Below are 24,471 nucleotides of genomic sequence, written 5' to 3' on the forward strand. Positions count from 1 at the left end.
GCCATGGGCTTCCATCCTAGCTATGTCTTCACTGTGTCCTTGAACCAGTAATTTGGCCTCTTTGGGCTGTAGTTTCCTCATCCTAAAAGTGGGGATGCTGTTACTCGTTCTTTCTACCCAACAGGCTTGCAAAAAGTCTCCGACGAAATGATTTCCATGAAAGTACTTTATGAAATGTAACTGTCTCTATCTACAACGTCGGTTCCTGCTAACACTTTCTGGCCTCCTCTCCACTGGTCCAGCCCAATCTCCTATTGTGTTTCTAAGATAATTTGAGAAGGCTTAACTGGTATTATTTACCCCTTCAGAAGATGTTCTAATGCTCAAATAAGACCACAATGGCCATGAATAAAGGCCATTGAGACTTCTAATGAAAATGTTCAAAAGCAAAATCTATTAGGCTCTACAAACAAATGTTTCCATAGTGTGTGTTTCGGGGTACCCTTTGAAGAGGCAAGAACATTGTTTGAAAAGGATTTGCTATATTAAGATCCTTGTGCTTCTCCTTCTGTCCCAGGAGCCCCTGAGGTGCCAACCAATGCTTGTCTCATGGTAACCAGCAGCACATCACTCACTGTCAGCTTTCATGAGCCTCTTAGTGTCAACGCAGCTGTAGTAACCAGATATAAAGGTACTGGATTCCAAATATTTTTGTGACTGCTCCTTCTTAAAAAACAATCCATTGTTTGGGGATCAATTGTGCATTTTGTATGTTTGTTTATCTTGCTGATGGTATTTTTTTCATCCTATTTACTTTTTGGAGTTGAAATATTTCCATAGGCAGTCAAACACAGAGCAATAAAGTGACTAAGAATAAGTCACAGACCCAATTAATATTAGTATTAATATTTCATTCTTGTTTGCAGAGGGCCTGCTCTGTGCATAGCATACGGTTCAGGACAGGACTGAGTAGGACACACTAAAGAATCAGCCTTAATTTACAGGGCTTAGAGGCTAAGATACGGAACATACTAAATAGGGGGCATAAAAATTAAAAGCTGTAATAGCAGGTAACTAGGGTTGAGAACTAAAACAACAACAACATTGGAGGTCAGAAAAGAAAGAGGGATGGTTAAATGACAGAATCAGAAAGGCTCCAGGGTAGCAGTGGCAATCGGGCCTTGTTTTCAAGGACAGCTGGGATGTGAAGCAGAAGATATTGGGAGGAAAGTGAACGGCAAGTGGAGAGAACAGTGAGCACAGGTATAAAAGCAAAAACATGCCAGAACAAGTAGAAGAGAGTAAGGGAGCTTGCAGTGGCTCCAGGGGAGGGTTCGTGAGAAGAAGCAGTGAAATGTAATTAGAAAGTGAAACTAGGGTTAGGAGGAAGGGGTAGAATGAGGAATTTAGACTTCATGTGATGAACTCTGCAGACCACTGAATAAGATAGGGACAAGATCAGAGGTAGACTTTTCAAAGATTTAAGTGCAAACACTGTGTATGATGTATTGGACGACATATGGATTTAGAATAAGGAAATGAATTAGGAAGCTATTCAGGAGAGAGGTCACAACAGCCTGACCTGACTGCTATAGCAGCACTGGGAAAGGAGAGAGCCCACAGGAGAAAGATTTTATGGAGATGCTATGATGATAACAGCCAAGGCTTACATAGTGCCTACTATGCACCAGGCACTGTTTAAAGCCTATATATGTATTAACTCTATTTATTCTTCACAACAACCCTATAAGGTAGGTACTGTACGGTTCCCATTTTGCAGATGAGAAAACTGAAGCAATGAAATTAAGGACTTGCCTAAAGACTTGCAGCAGAGCCAGAAGTATCACATTATGCTGACTCTACATATGGAAATACCCTGAACGGTCCTGAAACCTGATAAGACTCTCCACACATATTCCAAGATGCCAGGCCATATTCCAAGAATTTCTGGGTTCAGGTCCCTACAACTCCCTTGGGCCACAAAAAGTGTCCAAGTAGTATATGTGCTTCCTTTCTCCTTCTAGGGCCTGTTCCCAGGAGACACTCCTATGTCTACAAACATTAGTCTACCCACACCCTGTAGCTTTCTGAGTTACTTGGAATTTTCCAGATAACTCCACTCTGTAATATCTTAGGTAAAACAGCATTGAATTGGCTATCACTTTGGGTCTTCTGTATTAAGCTAAGAGAAGGCAGCCTGAGGCTACTAGCCATAGCAAATAAATGAAGCCACCAAGAATGGCTGCCCACCGCCATCCTTCAATACAATTCTGATACTTTCTCTTGGTTGCCAAGACTTTCTGAAATTCAGAGCAAGTGCTTGCAGGCAATATTAGACATGGGCATTTCCCTTTCTTTCTACTTCGCTCCAGGGCTTTGATAAAGGGTTTCATCAATACTGCCCAACTTGACATTTTCTTACATTTGATTAGTGAGCTATCAGGAGCTAATTTATCCAGACCATCAGATATATAATACCTGACCATAATGCCAGCAAATTCTATCAACATTCACATATTAACACGTATCATCTCAGGGGACTTGCATTTGGGGGAGGTTAAAACGAAAGGTCACAAATGGGTTTTGTTAGTGACTGGAGGGGCTTAATTAAGCATTATAAATAGAATTGTCTGTTGCATTATGGAGTAGGTTTCCCTCTGTTAATTTATAAGGTTATAAATTGAGTCCTTAACCTGACTGCTCTCAAGGGCTATTTAAATTTAAAACAGCTGCCAGACTACTGTACCTAGAGACAGCAGGACAGTTTTTAATTCAGGGTTGAAGTAATTATTTAATTATGAAAATATTAGCAAAATTACCTTGAGACAAGGCTATTTTGTTTGCATTAAAAGAGAAGAAACAATTAAGAAATCCACAGAATGAAATGGCAATTATCTAATTGGTTAGAGGGAAGGTTTAACCCTGCAGTATTCAGGGTTTGGCAAAAACATCTCATACTGTTCTCCAGAACTTCTGGGTTCAGCAAAACCTCAAGCCTATTTTGACACCTGGATGTTTTCCCCCTTCATGCTCAAGCCAGTTTTTGAAAGAAAATCTGAATCCTTCTGTTTCTTCTTATTTACACTCAACTCACCAACATGTCGGGTTTTGTTTTGGTTTGGTTTGGTTTGGGTTTTCTTTTTTCCAAAAAAGTTTGTTGATATCCAGAAATATTTTAAAGAGCATCTCTTTATACACCTTCTTCAAGCCCCGAGGGCAATGCACCAGGCCAACTGCCATCACCATTTGGAGATTAAAGGTGTAAATTTCAGCTTAAAACCCAGAAAACAGTTTTGAATGAGACCCCCTGGACTTTTCTGCCTGCATCTTCCCTGAAAACAGAAAAAATGAAGCTAAGAGAGCTACAGTCTGTTTCCAGGTGTTTCCTCCTTGGACTCAAAGAATGCTTGCATCTTTTGGTCCCATCTCACCAGGTTTCATGGCTTACAGAGCAAAACTAGACTTATTTCAGATACATTGATGCTTTGGACAATTGCCAGAAGTTCATTCCACATTTTCTCCTGGCTGCCTTGGGTGACCTACCTGGAGCTCTCATTTGCAGAGGATATGCCATTTCCCAGTAGTCCCAAAGCAGAAAACATTTTCAAAAGTGATTTTACTGCTCTTTGCAGGGTTAGGGGTGGACAGGAAGGTATCCTTTAACAGGTGCAGTGCAGCATCTATTTTCCATCTACAGGATGAATTATTTTCTAGCTTTTTTTCAAAAGCAGGCCTTGAAGTGGTCACACTTTGGAGTCTGCCAATGACGTGATGCTGCTGTAGTTGTTCCAGTGCATGTGGGCAGCACCCTGGTTTGGATGATGCCCTTCCCCACCTCTCTTCTCATCTTGTTCCCTCACAGATTAGAAACTGCCACCCTAATTCCTCCCTACAAAGGCTTTAATAGCAAATTATTAAAGCCTTTGTAGGGGGAAAAGTGGTGGGGAGGGATAAATTAGGAGTTTGGGATTAACATATACACACTACTATTTATAAAACAGATAATCAAACAAGGACCTACTGCATAGCAGAGGGAACTCTACTCAATATTCTGTAATAACCTAAATGGGAAAAGAATCTGAAGAAGAATAGATATATGTATATGTATAACTGAATCAGTTTTCTGTACACCTGAAACCAATGCAACACTGTAAATCAACTATACTCCAATGAAAAATAAAAAGTCAAGATTTACCCTTCCCCCAAGGTCACCTCCCTATCACCAAGTTAATCTTTATTATGAGTTTAATGTATACCCTTACAAATCCTTTCTTGATGCATGTACACATATATGTACATACACACAAACGTATAGTTTTGTTTGTGCACTCTAATATAAATATCATACTATTTGTCTAGTTACACAGCTAGATTTTTTTTCAGTTCAGCAACATACATATGTCAGTGTGTTTGGATCTTCATTCTTTTAAATAGCTGTATAGTATTGCTATTCCATAGACAAGAGATGCCATAATGTATTTAATCATTCTCCCACTGATGAACATAGGTGGTTTCAATTTTTTTCCTATTACATAATGTTGCAATCCTAGTATGTGTCTCTTACCTGTGAGAATATTTTTTTTCTGGGATTGTAAACTGGAAGTGGAAATGTATATGTATTCACATACTCTGTCTCACTGACCTGCCTATACTCATGCTAATGCCATATAATAACTTCATAGTATATTTTAACATCTGGTATAGCAAGTCCCTCCCTGTGGTAATATGTTCCCTTCAAAATGAATTTTAGAATTCGCTTGTCAACTTTAATTTTTTAAATCTTATTGAGATACCATCATATTCCTAAATTAATTTGGAAAGACTTCCCATCCATGACATATCTTCCTAATAAAGTTGAATCTTACATATTCAGGAAAGCTTAATAATTTTATGTATTTATTGGTCTTCTTTCCTGTAAAGTTTCATGCTGGATATATTTTACAGTTTTTGTGGCTATTATAAATGAACTCTCTTTTCAAGATATTCTCTAATGGGCTACTGTGGGACAGTAGAAGAGCTATTGTAATTTTAAAACAACCTTTAGTTGACTCTGCTTTACTGAACTCTCTTAGTAACAGCCTTTTTTTCCCCAGTAGATTGTCCTGCACCTCATGAATATTTTTTGTCATTTCATCTTCAAGAAAGGATCATTTTGTCCCTTCCTTTCTAATACTTTGCATTCTTTTGCAGATCTCACTTCATTAACCAGAATCAATGTGAATTCTAGTTCCCATTATATTGTGTATAGTAACTGGGATAGTAGGTGTTCTTCTCTCTTACCCGCTTTTGTCAACGTGCATCTAATATTTTACTATTAAGTATGATGCCTACTGTAATCTTCTGGTAGATATCTTTTACCAAATTACAGATGTTTCATTTGGATTATGATTATTGATATACTGTTGAACACAATTTTTAAATCTCCCCTGTGGTTAGAGACTCTGTAGAACCTCAAAAGTCATGTTATTTGTGCCCTTTTTTTAGAACTGTTGATCATTTGTCTATTTTATTGGTTTGTTTGAAGAATTAACTTTTCTGATTCATAAAATGTGTTTCTTGCTTATTTTCTATTTTATTAATGTTTGGCTTTAGCTTTGCCAATTCCTATTGCTTTCCATGGGTTTACTTTATTACTTCTTTCCTAGTTTTGTTTTTTTTTTTTTTTGAAAACTTAATTTACTTCTTTATTTTTGTTTCTAATTCATGGATTTTAAGGCTATAATTTTTCCCTGATTACTGTTTTGTCCATACCCAAAAAGTTTAAAATGCATTGCTATAATGATCACTTATTTATAAATAATTTATAATTTGTTTCATTTCCACTTTAACCAAAGTTTTTAGATGAGTTATCTTAAACTTCTAACTGGCCATATCTTTTGCCATAGTTTTATTGTTAATTTCTAATTGTATTATATTACAATAAGAAAATTTTTAAATGTGGACTGTACCCTGTTGAGATTTTTTTAAATTCTTACCTGTGGCTAACCAATGCATCGTGGATATGTACCATACTTGGTGTTTGAAAAGAATGTGTAAACCCCATTGGGTATAAAGCGGGAATGTGTGTGTGTGTGTGTGTGTGTGTGTGTTATTTAAATCCCTGTTTTTTTCTCAAGTCCTTGTCCCTTTAATCTTTGATCTCTGAGAAGCTGCTTTATTTGTCTTGCTTAATGCTGTTTGACTCAGTTTCTGTTTGTAATTAACATTGCCTTCTATGCTTCCATTTGCCTCCTGTCTTTTCTATCTTTTCATTTTCATCCTTTCCATGACATTTGAAATACATTTGTCTCTTGTAAAAAGTATAGAGTTAAATTTACTTACTCTGAGAGTCTCTTTCTATACACATTTAATTTTTTTTTTGTCCAAAGTGATATATCCTTATAAGAATAGTATTAAAAAGCAAATTTGTACTGAAAGGCTTATTTATAATGAAAAAACAACCCTTATTTGCTCCATTATTACCATCCTTCTTCCCCTCAGAGCCAGCCGCTTTTTAACTCCTCCACTTCTCATAGTTACTTGTCTACTTTAAACAATAAGCTTCTATGGCTATTTTTTGATTTAGCAATTGCAGGTCTTATGTATGCAATTAGAATTATAACAGAAAAGAAGTTAACTCTCTCACAATACCACACTCATCTACACTTTCTTATTCTCTCAGTATAATTATATTTCTATTTTTAGTTAAGGCAACAATGCTTATACTATTATGAGTGTAAGTTTTTGACATTGCAAACTCAAGTAGTATACTTTGATTACATTTCCTTTCCTATGTATTTTCCTCTAATCTCTAATTATATTTTTTTCTTTCTTACCCTACTTACCATTATCTTATTCAAAATTCATTTCAAATGATCCTTTCAGGGTGGTACCTATTTTCCCAAGAGTAGTTTTTACTTTCCCTCTCAGAATACTCTCTGCTCATGTTCCACTGTATAATAATAACTCATTAGGTTTCCATTAGGGAAAGGCTCATTAAAACCACAAAGAAATATTACTACATGCATATCACAGTACCAAAAAATTTAGAATAGTGATAGCACCAAATGGCCAGAATGCAGAGATATCGGATCACCCATACATTGCTGGTGGGAATGTAAAATGATACAGGCACTCTGAAAAACCGTTTGGCAATTTCTTAAAAAACTAAACATGAAAATACCATACACCTTACCAATTGCACTACTGGGCATTTATTCTATAAAAATGAAAGTTTTGTGTTCATATAAAAACCTGTACACAAATGTTTACAGCAGCTTTATTTGTAATAGCCCCAAACTGGCAACAATTCCAATGTCCTTCAACAGGTGAATGGTTAAACAAACTGTGGTACCTTCAGGCCATTGAATACTACTCAGCAATAAAGAGGAACAAAGTTATTGATATACTCAACATCCTGGATGAATCTCCAGAGAATTATGCTGAGTAAAAAAGCCAATCCTCTAAAGCTACACAGTGTATTATTCCATTTATATAACACTCTTGAAATAACAAAATTATAAAAGTAAAGAACAGATTAGTGGTTGCTAGAAATTAAGGAGGAAATGAGGAGGAGAGAAATGGGTATGTATGGCTCACTTTTTTGTTTTCTAAATAATTGATATACTTTTACATACCTTGTTTATCTTTTAATAGATCTGGAGAGAAAAAGGGAAGGCAGGCATGTGTCAGTTTGGCATCTTGATTCAATCTCCAAGTCAGTTCTCTTTCTTAGCCAGGCTGTATGCTCAGTAAACATGACCTAATACTAGCATTAGACTAAGCCAACAACTTATGAAAGCATATCTGCTATTTCAAAAAATTATGTAAGCTAGGTAAGGACAAACATGAAACTGGGTTTTTATATCAGCTAATGAAGGGTTATTCCTGACACTGATGTCTTCTTCCTGTTATATTTGGAAAAGCATAGATCCATAGAGTAATAAGGAGTTTTTGGAATGTTTTTCTCTAAGGTATGAGGAGTTCCTTGAAGTCAGAAATCTTGTCTTTTTCTTTATTCCCTTCACCTCCTATATTCCAGCGGCATTGGCCTTCTTTCTGATCTTAAACCATTTCCCCCGCTGCATGTTCTTTTCACATGATGATCCCTTTGCCAAATACAATAGTAGTAGGAGACTTAAGCACCCCACTCATATCAATGGACAGATCTTCCAGACAGAAAATCAATAAGGCAACAGATATCCTAAGTGATGTAACAGAACAGTTAAGACTTATGATATTTTCAGAACATTACACCCCAAAAAACCAGAATATACCTTCTTTTCAAGTGCACATGGAACATCTCTAGTATTGACCATGTACTAGGACACAAAACACCCCCTCAACAAATTTAAGAGGGTAGAAATGATTTCAAGCATCTTTTCTGATCATAACAGTATGAAAATATAAATCAACCACAAAAAGAGAAATGAGAAACAAAGATTACATGGAGACTAAACAACATGCTACTAAAAAACCAATAGGTCAGTGATGAAATCAAAGGCAAAATTAAAAATACCTTGAGACAAATGACAATGAAAACACAACCATACAAAATCTATGGGATGAAGCAGAAGCAGTTCTTAGAGGAAAGTTCATAGCAGTTCAGACCTTCCTCAGCAAAACAAGAAAAATCTCAAACAAACAACCCAACCTACCACCTAAAAGAATTAGGAAAAGCAAAACTTAAAGTCAGCAGAAGGAAGGAAATAATAAAGATCAGAGAGGAAATAAATAAAATAGAGATTAAAAGAAATAGAAAAGCAATCAATAAAATTAAGAGCTGGTTCTTTGAAAGGGTAAACATAATCAACAAACCTCTGGCCAGTCTCATCAAGAAAAGAGAGAGAACCCAAATAAACAAAAAAAGAAATGAAAGAGGATAAACAGCAACTGATACTGCAGAAATACAAAAAAACATAAGAGAATACTATGAACAATTATATGCCTACTAACTGAACAATCTAGAAGAAATGGACAAGTTTCTACAAACATCCAGTCCACCAAAACTGAATCAAGATGAAACAGACAATTTGAACAGACCAATCACTAGAAGTGAAATAGAGTCTGTTTAAAAAAAACTCCCTGCAAACAAGTCTAGGGCCAGATGGCTTCACTGGGGAATTCTACCAAACATACAAAGAAGAATTTATACTGATCCTTCTCAAAGTCTTCCAAAAGATTGAAAAGGGGGGAACACCCCCAAAGTCATTCTATGAAGCCACTATCACCCTGATACTAAAACCGGAAAAAGGAAATACCAAAAAAGAAAATTACAGTCAATATCTTTGATGAATACAGATGCAAAAATTCTCAACAAAATATTAGCAAACTGAATCCAACAACACAATTAAAGACCATACACCACAGTCAAGTTGGATTCATCCCAGGGCTACAAGGATGGTTCCAAATATGCAAATCAATCGATGTGATAAACCACACCAACAAAAGAAAAGACAAAAACCACATGATCATCTCAATAAATGCAGAAAAAGCATTTGATAAAATTCAACATCCGAGTTTCCCTGGTGGCGCAGTGGTTGAGAGTCCACCTGCTGATGCAGGGGACACAGGTTCGTGCCCCGGTCCAGGAAGATCCCACATGCCGCGGAGCGGCTCGGCCCATGAGCCATCGCCGCTGAGCCTGCACGTCCGGAGCCTGTGCTCCGCAACGGTGAGAGGCCCACGGGCTGCAAAAAAAAAAAAAATTCAACATCCATTCGTGATAATAACTCTTATCAAAGTGGGTAAAGAGGGAACACATCTCAACATAATAAAAGTTATTCATGACAAACCCACAGCCAACATAATACTCAATGGTGAAAAGCTGAAAGCTTTCCCACGAAAATCTGGAACAAAACAAGGATGTCCACTCTCACCACTTTTATTCAACATAATATTGGAAGTTCTAGTCACAGCAATCAGACAAGAAAAAGAAATAAAGGTTTCCAAATTGGAAGAGAAGAGATAAAACTGTCATTATATGAAGATGATATGATATTATATAGAGAAAACCCTAAAAATTCCACACAAAAACTATTAGAACTGATAAACGAATTCAGCAAGGTAGCAGGATACAAGATTAACATACATAACTCTGTTGCATTTCTTTACATTAACAATGAAATAACAGAAAGACAAAGTAAAATCACATAAAATCACATTAAAAATACTTACAAATAAACCTTACCAAGGTGAAAGACTTATATGCTGAGAAATATAAAACACTGATAAAGCAATCTACAGATTTAATGCAAGACCTGTCAAATTACCCACGACATTCTGCACAGAACTAGAACAAATAATCCTAAAATTTATATGGAACCATAAAAGATCCAGAATTGTCAAAGCAATTCTGAGGAAAAAGAACAAAACTGGAGGCATAACCCTCCCAGACTTCAGATAATACTACAAAGCTATGGTATTCAAAACAGGATAGTACTGGCACAAAAACAGACATATGGATCAATGGAACTGAATAGAGAGCCCAGAAATAAACCCACACACTTACGGTTAATTCATCTTTGACAAAGGAGGCAAAAATATACAATGGAGAAAACACAGTTTCTTCAGCAAGTGGTGCTGGGAAAGCTGGACAGCCACATGTAAATCAATGAAGTTAGAGTACACCCACACACCATACACCTAAAATAACTCAAAATGGCTTACAGACTTAAATATAAGACATGACACCATAAAACTCTGAGAAAACAGAGGCAGAACATTCTCTGACATAAATTGTACCAATGTTTTCTTAGGTCAGTCTCCCAAACGCAATAGAAATAAAGGCAAAAATAAACAAATGGGACCGAACCAAACTTATAAGCTTTTGCATGGCAAAGGAAACCCAAAACAAAATGAACGGACACCAAGAAGGGACACAGAAGCAGAGTAATGCAAGCAGCCTCTAGAAGCTGGAGAAACCAAGGAATGAACTCTCTCCTCCAGCCTCCAGTAGGCTCATAAAGATTAACAGCATGGAAGAAGAGGCCAGAGTTAGATTGGTTCAAGATGGCGGAGCAGAAGGACATGCGCTCACTCCCTCTTGCGAGGGCACCAGAATCACAACTAACTGCTGAACAATCATCGACAGGAAGACACTGGAATTCTCCAAAAAAGATACCCCATGTGCAAAGACAAAGGAGAACTGCAATGAGATGGTAGGAGGGGCGCAATTACTGTAAAATCAAATCCCATAACCACTGGATGGGCTACTCACAAACTGGAAAACAATTATACCACAGAAGTGCACCCACTGGAGTGAAGGTTCTGAGCCCCACATCAGGCTTCCCAACCTGGGGGTCTCGCAACAGGAGGAGGAATTCCCAGAGAATCAGACTTTGAAGCCTAGCAGGATTTGACTGCAGGACTTTGACAGGTCTGGGGGAAACAGAGACTCCACTCCTGGAGGGCATACACAAAGTAGTGCACGTACCAGGTACCAGGGGAAGGAGCAGTGACCCTGTAGGAGACGGAACCAGACCTACCTGCTAGTGTGGGAGGGTCTCCTGCAGAGGTGGGCATGGCTGTGGCTCACTACGGGTACAAGGACACTGGCAGCAGAAGTTCTGGGAAGTACACCTTGGCATGACCCCTCCCAGAGTCCACCATTAGCCCCACCAAAGATCCTGTAGGCTCCACTGCTGGGTCACCTCAGGCCAAACAACCAACAGGGAAGGAACTCAGCCCCACCCATCAGCAGACAAGCAGATTAAAGTTTTACTCAGCTCTGCCCACCAGAGCAAAACCCAGCTCTACCCACCACCAGTCCCTCCCATCAGGAAGCTTGCACAAGCCTCTCAGATAAGCCTCATCCACCAGAGAGCAGAGAGCAGAAGCAACAAGTACTACAACCCTGCAGCCTGTGGAACGAAAACCACATTCACAGAAAGATAGACAAGATGAAAAGGCAGAGGACTATGTTCCAAATGAAGGAACAAGATAAAACCCCAGAAAAAAAGCTAAATGAAGTGGAGATAGGCAACCTTCCAGAAAAAGAAATCAGAATAATGATAGTGAAGATGATCCAGGACGCTGGAAAAAGAATCGAAGCCAAGATCGAGAGAATGCAAGAAATGTTTAACAAAGACCTAGAAGAATTAAAGACCAAACACCTAGAAGAATAAAAGAACAAACAAACAGATGAACAATACAATAACTGAAATGAAAAATACCTTAGAAGGAATCAATAGCAGAATAACTGAGGCAGAAGAACGGATAAGTAACCTGGAAGACAGAATGGTGGAATTTACTGTCACGGAACAGAATAAAGAAAAAAGAATGAAAAGAAATGAAGACAGCCTAAGAGACCTCTGGGACAACAGTAAATGCACCAACATTCACATTATAGGGGTCCCAGAAGGAGAAGAGAGAGAGGAAGGACCTGAGAAAATATTTGAAAAGATTTTTGTAAAAAATTTCCAGGAAATAGCCACCCAAGTCCAGGAAGCACAGAGAGTCTCAGGAAGGATAAACCCAAGGGGAAACACACCAAGACACTTAGTAATCAAACTGACAAAAATTAAAGACAAATTATTAAAAGCAACAGGGAAAAACGACAAATAACATACAAAGGAACTCGCATAAGGTTAACAGCTGACTTCTCAGCAGAAACTCTATAAGCCAGAAGGGAGTGGCATGATATATTTAAAGTGATGAAAGGGAAGAACCTGTAACCAATATTGCTCTACCCGGCAAGGATCTCATTCAGATTCGATGGAGAAATCAAAAGCTTTACAGACAAGCAAAAGCTAAGAGAATTCAGCACCACCAAAACCATACAACAAATGCTAAAGGAACTTCTCTAAGTGGGAAACACAAGAGAAGAAAAGGACCTACCTAAATAAACCCAAAACAATTAAGAAAATGGTAACAGGAACATACCTATTGATAATTACCTTAAATGTGAAGGGATTAAATGCTCCAAGCAAAAGACACAGACTCATTGAATGGATACAAAAACAAGACCAATATATATGCAACCTACAAGAGACCCACTTCAGACCTAGGGACACATACAGACTGAAAGTGTGGGGATGGTAAAAGATATTCCATGCAAATGGAAATCAAAAGAAAGCTGGAGTAGCAATACTCATATCAGATAAAATGACTTTAAAATAATGTTACAAGAGACAAGGAAGGACAGTACATAATGATCAAGGGATCAATCCAAGAAGAAGGTTTAACAATTATAAGTATATATGCACCCAACATAGGAGCACCACAATACATAAGGCAAAAGCTAACAGCTATAAAATAAGAAATTGACAGTAACAGAGTAACAGTGGGGGACTTTAACACCCCGCTTACACAAATGTGCAGATCATCCAGACAGAAAATTAATAAGGAAAGACAAGCCTTAAATGCCACAATAGACCAGATAGATTTAATTGATATTTATAGGACATTCCATCCAAAAACAGCAGATTACACTTTCTTCTCAAGTGCACATGGAACGTTCTGCAGGATAGATCACATCTTGGGTCACAAATCAAGCCTTGGTAAATTTAAGAAAACAGAAATTATATCAAGCACCTTTTCCAACCACAACGCTTTGAGATTAGAAATAAATTATAGGGAAAAAAACCCATGAAAAGCACAAACACAGGGAGTCTAAACAATACTTTACAAAATAACCAAGAAATCAATGAAGAAATCAAAGAGGAAAACAAAAAATACCTAGAGACAAATGACAATGAAAACACGATGATCCAAAATGTATGGGATGCAGCAAAAGCAGTTCTAAGAGGGAAGTTTACAGCAATACAATCCTATCTCAAGAAACGAGAAAAATCTCAAATAAACAATCTAACCGTACACCTAAAGGAACTAGAGAAAGAAGAACAAACAAAACCCAAAGTTAGTAGAAGGAAAGAAATCATAAAGATCAGAGCAGAAATAAATGAAATAGAAACAAAGAAAACAATAGCAAAGATCAATAAAACTAAAATCTGGTTCTTTAAGAAGATAAATAAAATTGATTAACCTTTAGCCAGACTCATTAAGAAAAAGAGGGAGAGGACTCAATAAAATTAGAAATGAAAAAGGAAAAGTTACAATGGACACCACAGAAGTACAAAGCATCCTAAGAGACTACTACAAGCAACTCTATGCCAATAAAATGGACAACCTGGAGAAAAGGACAAATTCTTAGAAAGGTATAACCTTCCAAGACTGAACCAGGAATAGAAAATATGAACAGACCAATCACAAGTAATGAAATTGCAACTGTGATTAAAAATCTTCCAACAAACAAAATCCAGGACCAGATGGCTTCACAGGTGAATTCTATCAAACATTTAGAGAAAAGCTAACACCCATCCTTCTCAAACTCTTCCAAAGAATTGCAGAGGAAGGAACACTCCCAAATTCATTCTTCAAGGCCATCATCACCCTGATACCAAAACCAGACAAAGATATCACAAAAAAAGGAAAATTACAGATCAAAATCACTGATGAATATATAATGCAAAAATCCTCAACAAAATACTAGCAAACAGAATCCAACAACAAGTTAAAAGGATCATACACCATGATCAAGTGGGATTTATCCAAGGATGCAAGGATTCTTCAATATATGAAAATCAATCAATGTAATACACCATATTAACAAATTGAAGAATAAAAACCATATGATCATCTCAATAGATGCAGAAAAGGCTTTTGACAAAATTCAACGCCCATTTATGATAAAAAAACTCTCCAGAAAGTGGGCACAGAGAGAATCTACCTCAACATAATAAATGCCACATATGACAAACCCACAGCAAACATCATTCTCAATGGTGAAAAACTGAAAGCATTTCCCCTAAGATCAGGAACAAGACAAGGATGTCCACTCTCGCCACTATGATTCAACATAGTTTTGGAAGTCCTAGCCACGGCAATCAGAGAAGAAAAAGAAATAAAAGAAATACAAATTGGAAAAGAAGAAGTAAAACTGTCACTGTTTGCAGATGATATGATACTATACATAGATAATCCCAAAGATGCCACCAGAAAACTGCTAGAGCTAATCAATGAATTTGGTAAAGTTGCAGGATACAGAATTAATGCACAGAGATCTCTTGCATTCCTATACACTAACAACGAAAGGTCAGAAAGAGAAATTAAGGAAACAATCCCATTCACCACTGCAACAAAAAGAATAAAATACCTAGGAATAAACCTACCTAAGGAGGTAAAAGACCTGTACTCAGAAAACTATAAGACGCTGATGAAAGAAATCAAAGATGACACAAACAGATGGAGAAATATACCATGTTCTTGGATTGGAAGAATCAATACTGTGAAAATGAGTAAACTACCCAATGCAATCTACAGATTCAATGCAATCCCTATCAAATTGCTAATGGCATTTTTTACAGAACTAGAACAAAAAACTCTTATAATTTGTATGGAGACACAAAAGACTCCAAATAGCCAAAGCAATCTTCAGGGAAAAAAAACGGAGCTGGAGGAATCAGACCCCCTGACTTCAGACTATACTACAAAGCTACAGTAATCAAGACAATATGGTACTGGCACAAAAACAGAAACATAGATCAATGGAACAGGATAGAAAGCCCAGAGATAAACCCATGCACTTATGGTCACCTAATCTATGACAAAGGAGGCAGGGATATACAATGGAGAAAAGACAGTCTCTTCAATAAGTGGTGCTGGAAAACTGGGCAGCTACATGCGAAAGAATGAAATTAGAAAACTCCCTAACACCATACACAAAAGTAAACTCAAAATGGATTAAAGACCTAAATTTTAAGACCGGACATTATAAAACTCTTAGAGGAAAACATAGGAAGAACACTCTTTGACATAAATCAGAGCAAGATGTTTTTTGACCCACATTCTAGAGTAATGGAAATAAAAACAAAAATAAACAAATGGGACCTAATGAAACTTCACAGCAAATGAAAGTATAAACAAGATGAAAAGCCAGCCCTCAGAATGGGAGAAAATATTTGCAAATGAATCAATGGACAAAGGATTAATCTACAAAATATATAAATATTTATATATTTACATATATAAATATATATATTGAGCACATGCAGCTCAATATTTAAAAAAAAAAACAATAAAAAAATGGGCAGAAGACCTAAATAGACATTTCTCCAAAGAAGACATACAGATGGCCAAGAGGCATATGAAAAGCTGCTCAACATCACTAATTATTAGAGAAATGCAAATCAAAACTATAATGAGGTATCATATCACACCTGTTAGAATGGGCAACATCAGAAAATCTACAAACAACAAATGCTGGAGAGGGTGTGGAGTAAAGGGAACCCTCTTGCACTGCTGGTGGGAATGTAAATTGATACAGCCACTATGGAGAACAGTATGGAGGTTCCTTAAAAAACTAAAAATAGAAATACCATATGACACAGCAATCCCACTACTGGGCATATATATACCCAGAGAAAACCAGAATTCAAAAAGACACATGCACGCCAATGTTCACTGCAGCACTATTTACAACAGCCCAGTCATGGAAGCAACCTAAATGCCCATCAATAGACAAATGGATAAAGAAGATGTGGTACATATAGGTAATGGAATAGTACTCAGCCATAAAAAGGAATGAAACTGAGTTATTTGTAGAGACGTGGATGGACCTAGGGACTGTCACACAGAGTGAAGTAAATCATAAAGAGAAAAACCAATATATATTAACGCATATATGTGGAATCTAGAAAAATGGTACAGAGGAGCCAGTTTGCAAGGCAGAAATAGAGACACAGATGTAGAGGACAAACGTATGGACACCAAGGGGGGAAAGCAGGGGAGGTGGGGTGTGCGATGAATTGGGAAATTGGGATTGACATATATACACTAATATGTATTAAATAGATAGCTAATACGAACCTGCTGTATAAAAAATAAAATTAAATTTAAAAAAAAAATGAACAGATAACCTATGGACTGGGAGAAAATATTTGCAAACGATGCAACCAACAAGGGATTAATATTCATAATATACAAACAGCTCATACAATTCAATAACAAACAAAAAAAACCTACCCAATCAAAAAATGGGCAGAAGACCTAAATAGACATTTATCCAAAGAAGACATACAGATGGCCAACAGGCATATGAAAAGATGTTCAACATCACTAGTTATTACAGAAATGCAAATCTCATTGGTGTGAGCCCTCTCAGAGGCCGCCATTTTCTTAAGACCTGGCCCCACCCCTATTTGCACACTTTTTAATGATGGCCATTCTGACTGGTGTGAGATGTACAAATAGGGGTGGGGCCAGGTCTTAAGAAAATGGTGGCCTCTGAGAGGGCTCACACCAATGAGAACTTCCCAGGGCTGCCACTGCCTGTGTCTCTGCCCATGCAATGAGCCACAGCTGCCCTCCACCTCTGCAGGAGACCCTCCAATATTAGCAGATTTCTTTGCTTTCTATGCTGCTGGATTCCTTTGTGATTTGAGGAGTTTTTGTAGTGGTTTTAATTCTAGAAGGAAGAATGTTTCCACCAGGTAATATAACCATGATTCCACTGAACTGGAAGTTAAAGCTACCACTCAAGAACGTCAGATTCCCCATGCCTCTGGATGAGGCAAAGGAGGGAATTATGGTGTTAGCTGGCATAACTGATCCTGACTACCAAGTGGAAATTGGTCTACTATTCCAAAATGGAGGAGGATTATCTGGCATATGAACACTTCTGCTACTTGAAATAAGTCACAAATTAAGTGAATGGCAGGACTCCACTTCCCATTAAAAAAAAAAAAAACTAAAAAGAGGATGTCTTCTCTTTCCTTCTCCCTGGCTGTGGGAATGTTTTAAGTTTAGTCAACTGGATGCCCCCACCTAGGACTTGAAGCTTGACCTGGTGACACAAAGAACCTGAAACAGCTGGAGATTTTTATGGTGGTAGCAGCAGAGCCAAGTGGTTTCCCATTCATACTGCTCCTGGGGCCTGACCTCGGCTGTGCTTTCAGCTGTCTGACCTTTTCACTCTTGCACATTTTTCATGTCTGGTGCTTCAGCTTTCTTGTCAATTTTTTGAGGTCCCCGAAATCCTTCCAATAAATTTCTTTTTTGCTTAAAAAAAAAAAGTGTACAAAAAACAAATGCTGGAGAAGGTGTGCAGAAAAGGGAACCCTCCTACACTGTTGGTGGGAACGTAAATTGGTGCAGCCACTATGGAAAACAGTATGGAGGTTCCTTAAAAAACTAAAAATCGAGTTGCCATATGATCCAGCAATACCACTCCTGGGCAAATACCTGGAGAAAACTAATTCGAAAGTATACATGCACCCCAATGTTCACAGCAGCACTATTTACAATAACCAAGACATGGAAGCAACCTAAATGTCCATCGACCCATCGACAGATGAATGGATAAAGAAGATGTAATACACACACACACACACACACACACACACACGTATATAAATACAATGGAATATTACTCAACCATAAAAAAGAACAAAATAATGCCATTTGCAGCAATATGGATGGTCCTAGAAATTATCATACGAAGTGAACTGAGAAAGACAAATACCATATGATATCACTTACATGTGGAATCTAAAATATGACATAATGAACTTATTTATGAAACAGAAACAGACTCACAGACATCAGACTTGTGGTTGCCAAGGGGGAGGCGGGTGGGGGAAGGATGGACTGGGAGTTTGGGGTTGGTAGATGCAAACTATTACGTTTAGAATAGGTCTAAAATGTAACAAGGTCCTACCGTACAGCACAGGGAACTCTATCCAATCTCCTGGGATAAACCATAATGGAAAAGAATATGAAAAAGAATATATATACATATATATATATATATATGTAAATATATATATACTGAATAATGGAACATATCAGAAAATTTCAGTGTTTTTTTGGCTAAGTGGAAATCCTGTTTGGTCAGGGTTCTGAATAAAATAACATTCCCATAATTTTTAAACAAAACAAAACAAAACAAAACAAAACAATATATAACTGAATCACTTTGCTGTACACCAGAAACTAACAAAACATCGTAAATCAGCTATACTTCAGTTAAAAAAATAATGATCCCTCTGCCTAGAACATTGCTCTCCCATTCTCTGCCCACTGATTGTTCATGGCTCTATTATAAGTAATTTCCTCAGGGAAGCATTTTCAAGTATTTAATATAAATCAGGCCTATTATAAGTTCTATCATGTCTTTCACCTTTTCTCCAAAGTAGTGGTCTCGGCTTGCAAACATCTTTACTTCTGTGATATATTTTTAAGTTTAAATAGGTTTCTTTACTATATAACTTATTGGAGTCTTTAATATCTAATACATATAATAAGTTATTTCCCAGATTCAACTTGAGCATCAATGGATGTTTCATGGGAATAATGTTTCATGAAACCCTGAGAGTATTTAGAACAGGAATTCTCAGACTAAGCCGAACAATAGAGTCATTTAGGATCCATACCAGGGTCGATTCCAAGACCAATCAAATCTGAGTCTTTGCAGGGTAGGAACCCAAGCATAGATATTTTTCAAGAGCCATGAGATGGCTCTAATATGCAGCTAGGTTGTTAATGTGCGGTCATGTTTTTTGATACCTATCCCTCCCTTCAGACGGTAAGCCTCACGTGAACAGGGGCTTTTGTTTATCTCTGTGTTCCTAGAACTTGGCACAGGGCTCAACATTTTTACGGTGGGTAGTCAATTAATTCACTGTCACAATGAACACAATAAACACAGTCGCCTTGATAATGGGGCTTAGAGGTTAGTGTAGAAAATTAAGCTCACTCACCTAAGAATTCAGTTCGCAGTATAAGGAAAATAGGGCCTGCCACTGACCAAAGTGTTGCGGCTGGAGTTTTTAACTGGCTTTGTCCAACACCCTCTTTTTATTGAGCCTCCCCCTCATCCCTGTCCTTTATAAGTAGTTTATAGTTCTCTTCTCAGAGCCCTTCCCCTTGCCTTCAGTTTCACTCTTCTGTACTATGCTGGCTCCCCTAAGTTCGCTATCTTCAACATACTTGCCACTGGAAACTTTCTGCAAAGGTGACCACATCACTATTGAGTACCGCAGCTTATTTCTCCCTCCTCCCCATCGCACACCCCTCTGGAACTTTGGAGCCACGAAGCCTCCTGGCGGAAAGGGAGGCTCACCGGGCAGCTCTTTATTGCCCTGCAACTGTGAGATTCTTCCCCACACTTCCTCCTGAGGAAAAGTCAGCCTGTCAATCGAGATGTAACAGCGGAGCAGTGCGCTGTAACGTGCCGAGCCCCGCTTTCCCCGTCAGCCAGCCCCACCACCGCCTCATACCACCATACCCACCCCCGGACTGAACAAACTGTATCACTTACCCCCTAGGAGGCTGGCAGTTGCTGAGCCCAGACGCCACAGGGGCTGGTGAGTTTCCAGTGGCCACAGAGGCAGGTCTCCACTCAAGGCACAGCTCTGTCCGTGACTGCCCAACTGGGCACACAGTCGGCACTACAGATGATGAGCCACTTTCTGAGCCACCTTCTCCCCGTGGAGATTTTCTCTTGATTCCTTTTTGGCCAGAACCCTTTACAGCATTATAGTTTGTCAATAGCCCGCGACTGCTTTCTAGAATTTCTCTCCAGGAGAAAGTGTGTTTTTCTAAGAAATAGGTGTTCTAGCCTAAAGCCTAATTTCATGTGAGGGCTCAAAAATGAAACAAAAATAATCACCCTGAAGTCTGGAAACCGAGAGGCCTCTCCACGTCGTGAAGAGTGCTTCCTTTTGGGAGGTGGGAGGTGGGGGTGGTCCTTTGTACAAATTTTCCAATTATAAAAATTATGTATGCTCCTTGTACCATCCAGGGTCCCAGCAGAAAACACACTCAGCTTGAATTTTGGAGAAAGGGATTATTTACAGAGGACTGATCAGGGCTCATAAATGAACAAGAGATAGCAAAGCATGCAGGACCAGCAACATTGGGAAGCTGTTATCACCCCTACTCCTGAAGGGGTAAGGGGAAAAGCTGGAGTGGGGACACCAGTCAGGAGTTGCTGTGAGAAAGGACACACCTACCACCAGATTGAGGCACTGGATGAGCCCAACTAGAAGGTGGGGGGCAAAAGGCCCTGGGGGTGTATGCACAAAGGTCAGCCCCCAGAGGAACACAGAGCAGCACAGTAAAGGTAAGAAAAAAAAAACTTCTGGGGTGAAAACAGGGTGGAAGGACAAAAGGAAAATCAAGCATAATAATTACAGAACATCGCAAAGAACAGAAATTTTAAACGAAGAAACAAATCACTCACCCTTAATCCTACATCCCAAAGAAATCTACTCCTTGAAGGAATGTCCCGTGTTTCTTGACATATCCATTAAAACTGATATAATATATTTAATAATAATGGTGAACATTGGGTCAAGGCTTTACAAGCATTGCTTCTTCTAAACCTCATACAGCGCTACGGAACAGTATAATTATCATCCTCTCCTCATGAATGGGGAACCTAAGGCAAAGAGAGGAACTTGCTGAAGGTCCTATGGCCATGCCAGAGTTCAACTGAACCTCAGTCATCGAGCCCAGAGCCTCTACTCTTAATGACTATACTGCACTGCCTTTTCCTCTTCACATCCCCATGTTACAACTTCTGCTCTGAAGCACTGTTTGTTTTCATCCATATTTACCATTATATGGAATATATGTATATTTTCTTGATTGTTGGCTATTCAAGTTGCTTCCAACTATTTCACTATTATAAATGCTGCTGTCATGAACATCTCTGTATTTAGAGTCTTTCCTGCACTTTGGAATATTTCTTAAAAGGATAATTCTACTAATTTTTCCTCCATTTTTTAAAAAATTAAGCACTATAATTATTGGATGTATTTAAGAGAAGGGTTTGCATATGTATAAAAATTCTCAAAACATCAAGTTATGTTCAAATGCAGCCATGAAAGTTAGCAAAGAAAAACACGTCTACAAAAGAAATTTTGATTTTTCAAGATTAAAATCTAATACAGTAATCATTCTTTAACCCTTTATAAAAAGGGTAATTTTTCCCCCATTTTAAAATCAGTCTTGATCTTTCTATCACTTCTGAGTCCACACAGTTGTAAATAGCTAAATGTGGATGTGGGAAATAATATTAAAACTCTATTCTACCACTCTACGCCATCCCCAAAGAAAAGAAAAATAAAATTAAGAAAAGGGGGGGGGAGGCATAATGAGTGAAGGAGCTCTCATTTACAAGAAAGAGCATCTAAATAAGTTGAGAATCCATCACCCCTGCCTAATCCCCCTGTCCCAGGTGGTAAATGGAAGCACATCCATGAATGATGAGCACAGGGCACACACAGGAACCAAATCTAAATAAATGGAGTTAAATCTCTTCTATTCTGATCAACCATTTCTACTTCTGATTAAGTCTGTGCTAAGGACTACACTGATGGAGTGAAACAATTGGTCAGGAGAACTTAGGTCAAACTGCTGATTGCCAAAAAAGAGCTGTCCATTGACAAAGGAAGGGTTTAAGATATTCTACAACGTGGTTTAAATTCTAAAAATGTGCCTTTGGCTTAGGGATATTCATCCCACCCTTAAGTACCATAATTGATATCCCACTCAAGGAAAATGAGATAAACTACATTCTAAAAACCACCTAGCCAGGAATTGCCTGGCAGTCCAGTGGTTAGGACTCTGCGCTCTCACTGCTGAGGGGCTGGGTTCAATCCCTGGCCGGGGAACTAAAATCCCACAAGCCGTGTGGCACAGCCAAAAAATAAATAAATAAAATAAAAACTACCAAGCTTTATTGGCAGGTGTTTGTCGAATCTTGATTTCCCTGTTCTCTATAGTGTGCTGATCATGGCATGGTATAACTTAAGTCAAAGTAACACAGTCTCCTGGGAGCCCATGATCCATGAAGGATGGTGTCATTGCAAATTTTGGTAGCAGAGCACGAGTCTGCACTAACAGGTCATTCATTATACAGTAGGAGGGGTACTAACCAAAAAGTCAGGAGGCTGCTGCTCTAGTCCTGGTTCTACTAGAACTAGCTAAGTGACATCCCTCGGTAAGTCATGTCTCCTCTTTCAGCCACAGTTCTCTCCTCTGAAGAAATGAGGGAATAAGATTAGCTCAACGGTTTTCAAACGGATCCACGGAATCTTAGGTCTCCACAGAGATGCCTCAGGACAACGCAGCAAGGCAGTTTTGGGGGTGGGGGGAACAGCAGGATGTTTTCCAGACTCTACAGTCTAAATAATTAAGTCTTCCTGTTATATTCTTTCAGAGCACCATGTAAGTTTCCCTTATAGTCTTTTCCCAGTTTGTAATTACACCTTTATCCATTTATTATTTGCTTGATACCTGTTTCTCTTACTAGACTATATTCTCCATGAAGGCAACGACTGTGCCTATTTTTAGTTCACCATCATCAACCCAATGACAAGCACAGTGCTTGGCAGGTGGTACATGATTATTTGTTGAATGAATGAATGAAGGAAGGAATGAACTCACACCTATTATTTCTGGTCCTGGAGGTGCTTAAAAACATGGAGATGATGAGTTTCAGTAAAGTACATACAATATTTTTGTCCTTCCCCTCATTAGTAAACCAAGTGAAAACGACTATCTCTTGAGTTCTGACTTGGTCCTGACTTCTTAGAAACTGTATGACCTTGGGCACAGAGATCACAGCTTCTCTGAGCTTCAGTTTCCTCTTTTAATAAAATGACCAGGATAGTCTATGATCTCTCAGGTCTCCTCCTGCTCTAACATTCTATGATTTTCATGATTTTGTCCCTTTTTCAATCCAAAGAAGTTTAGATAAAGCTGATGATCTGCGAGACTTAGAACTCTATAGCATAGAGTTAATCTATGGGAATGAACAACCTCTCTGGTGTAGAGAAATATTTAGGGAATATCTGAACTATTCTGAGAGGTGTACTATGAATTGGCAGAGACAGCACTAAGAGAAAAGTCATCACTCTTCCACCTACTAGCTTTGCTTGTGATCTTGGGAAAACAGTTCATCTCCTCTGGGCTTCAGTTTCTTCATGTACAAAATAAGGACAGAAGTACCTGTCTCAGCTGCCCTGTGTGATGTTATAAGAATCAAAACAAATGAAGTAATATAAGCAAAAATGCTTGTAAATGATACCATATGCTATATATACGTAAGATGATGCTGTCATTATTATTATTAGGTTAACATAATGGTCATGATATTAACCCATTATAAAGCCAAAATAATTAAACAATGAAATAGTGGAGCATAATAAGTCAATAGGTTAGAAGGGAAAATCCATTAGTAGCTCTAAATGCAGGAATTTAAAATAAGATAAAAGTGGTATCACAAATCAGTGGGGAAAAGATGTACGATTCAATAAGAGGGTTATTGAATAGAAAAATAAAATGTAACTGAATTAACGTCTCACAGTTTATTCCAGGATAAATTATAAAGAGATCAGAGATTTCAATGTAAATAAAATATAATCATAAAAGTTCTAGAAGAAAACATGAGAGAAATCCTTTACAACTAAAATAGGAACAGCCCTTATAACCATGACTCAAAATCTAGAATAAATTCAACCTCATTAAAAAAATATCTTCAGCAGG

General features: G+C 38.1%; 1 protein-coding gene across 1 annotated transcript in view; it reads left to right on the forward strand.

The window, feature by feature from the left end:
* Window positions 1-24,471, forward strand: part of ANKFN1 (ankyrin repeat and fibronectin type III domain containing 1) — a 131,961-nt gene that overhangs the window by 42,103 nt on the left and 65,387 nt on the right. The window contains exon 6 of the mRNA XM_007463889.1: window positions 518-631. Within this exon, the coding sequence (XP_007463951.1) occupies window positions 518-631 (114 nt within the window). The remainder of the gene's footprint in view (window positions 1-517; window positions 632-24,471) is intronic.

The sequence above is a fragment of the Lipotes vexillifer genome, unplaced genomic scaffold, assembly GCF_000442215.2.
Source record: "Lipotes vexillifer unplaced genomic scaffold, Lipotes_vexillifer_v1.1 scaffold333, whole genome shotgun sequence".
Classification (NCBI taxonomy): Eukaryota; Metazoa; Chordata; class Mammalia; order Artiodactyla; family Lipotidae; genus Lipotes; species Lipotes vexillifer.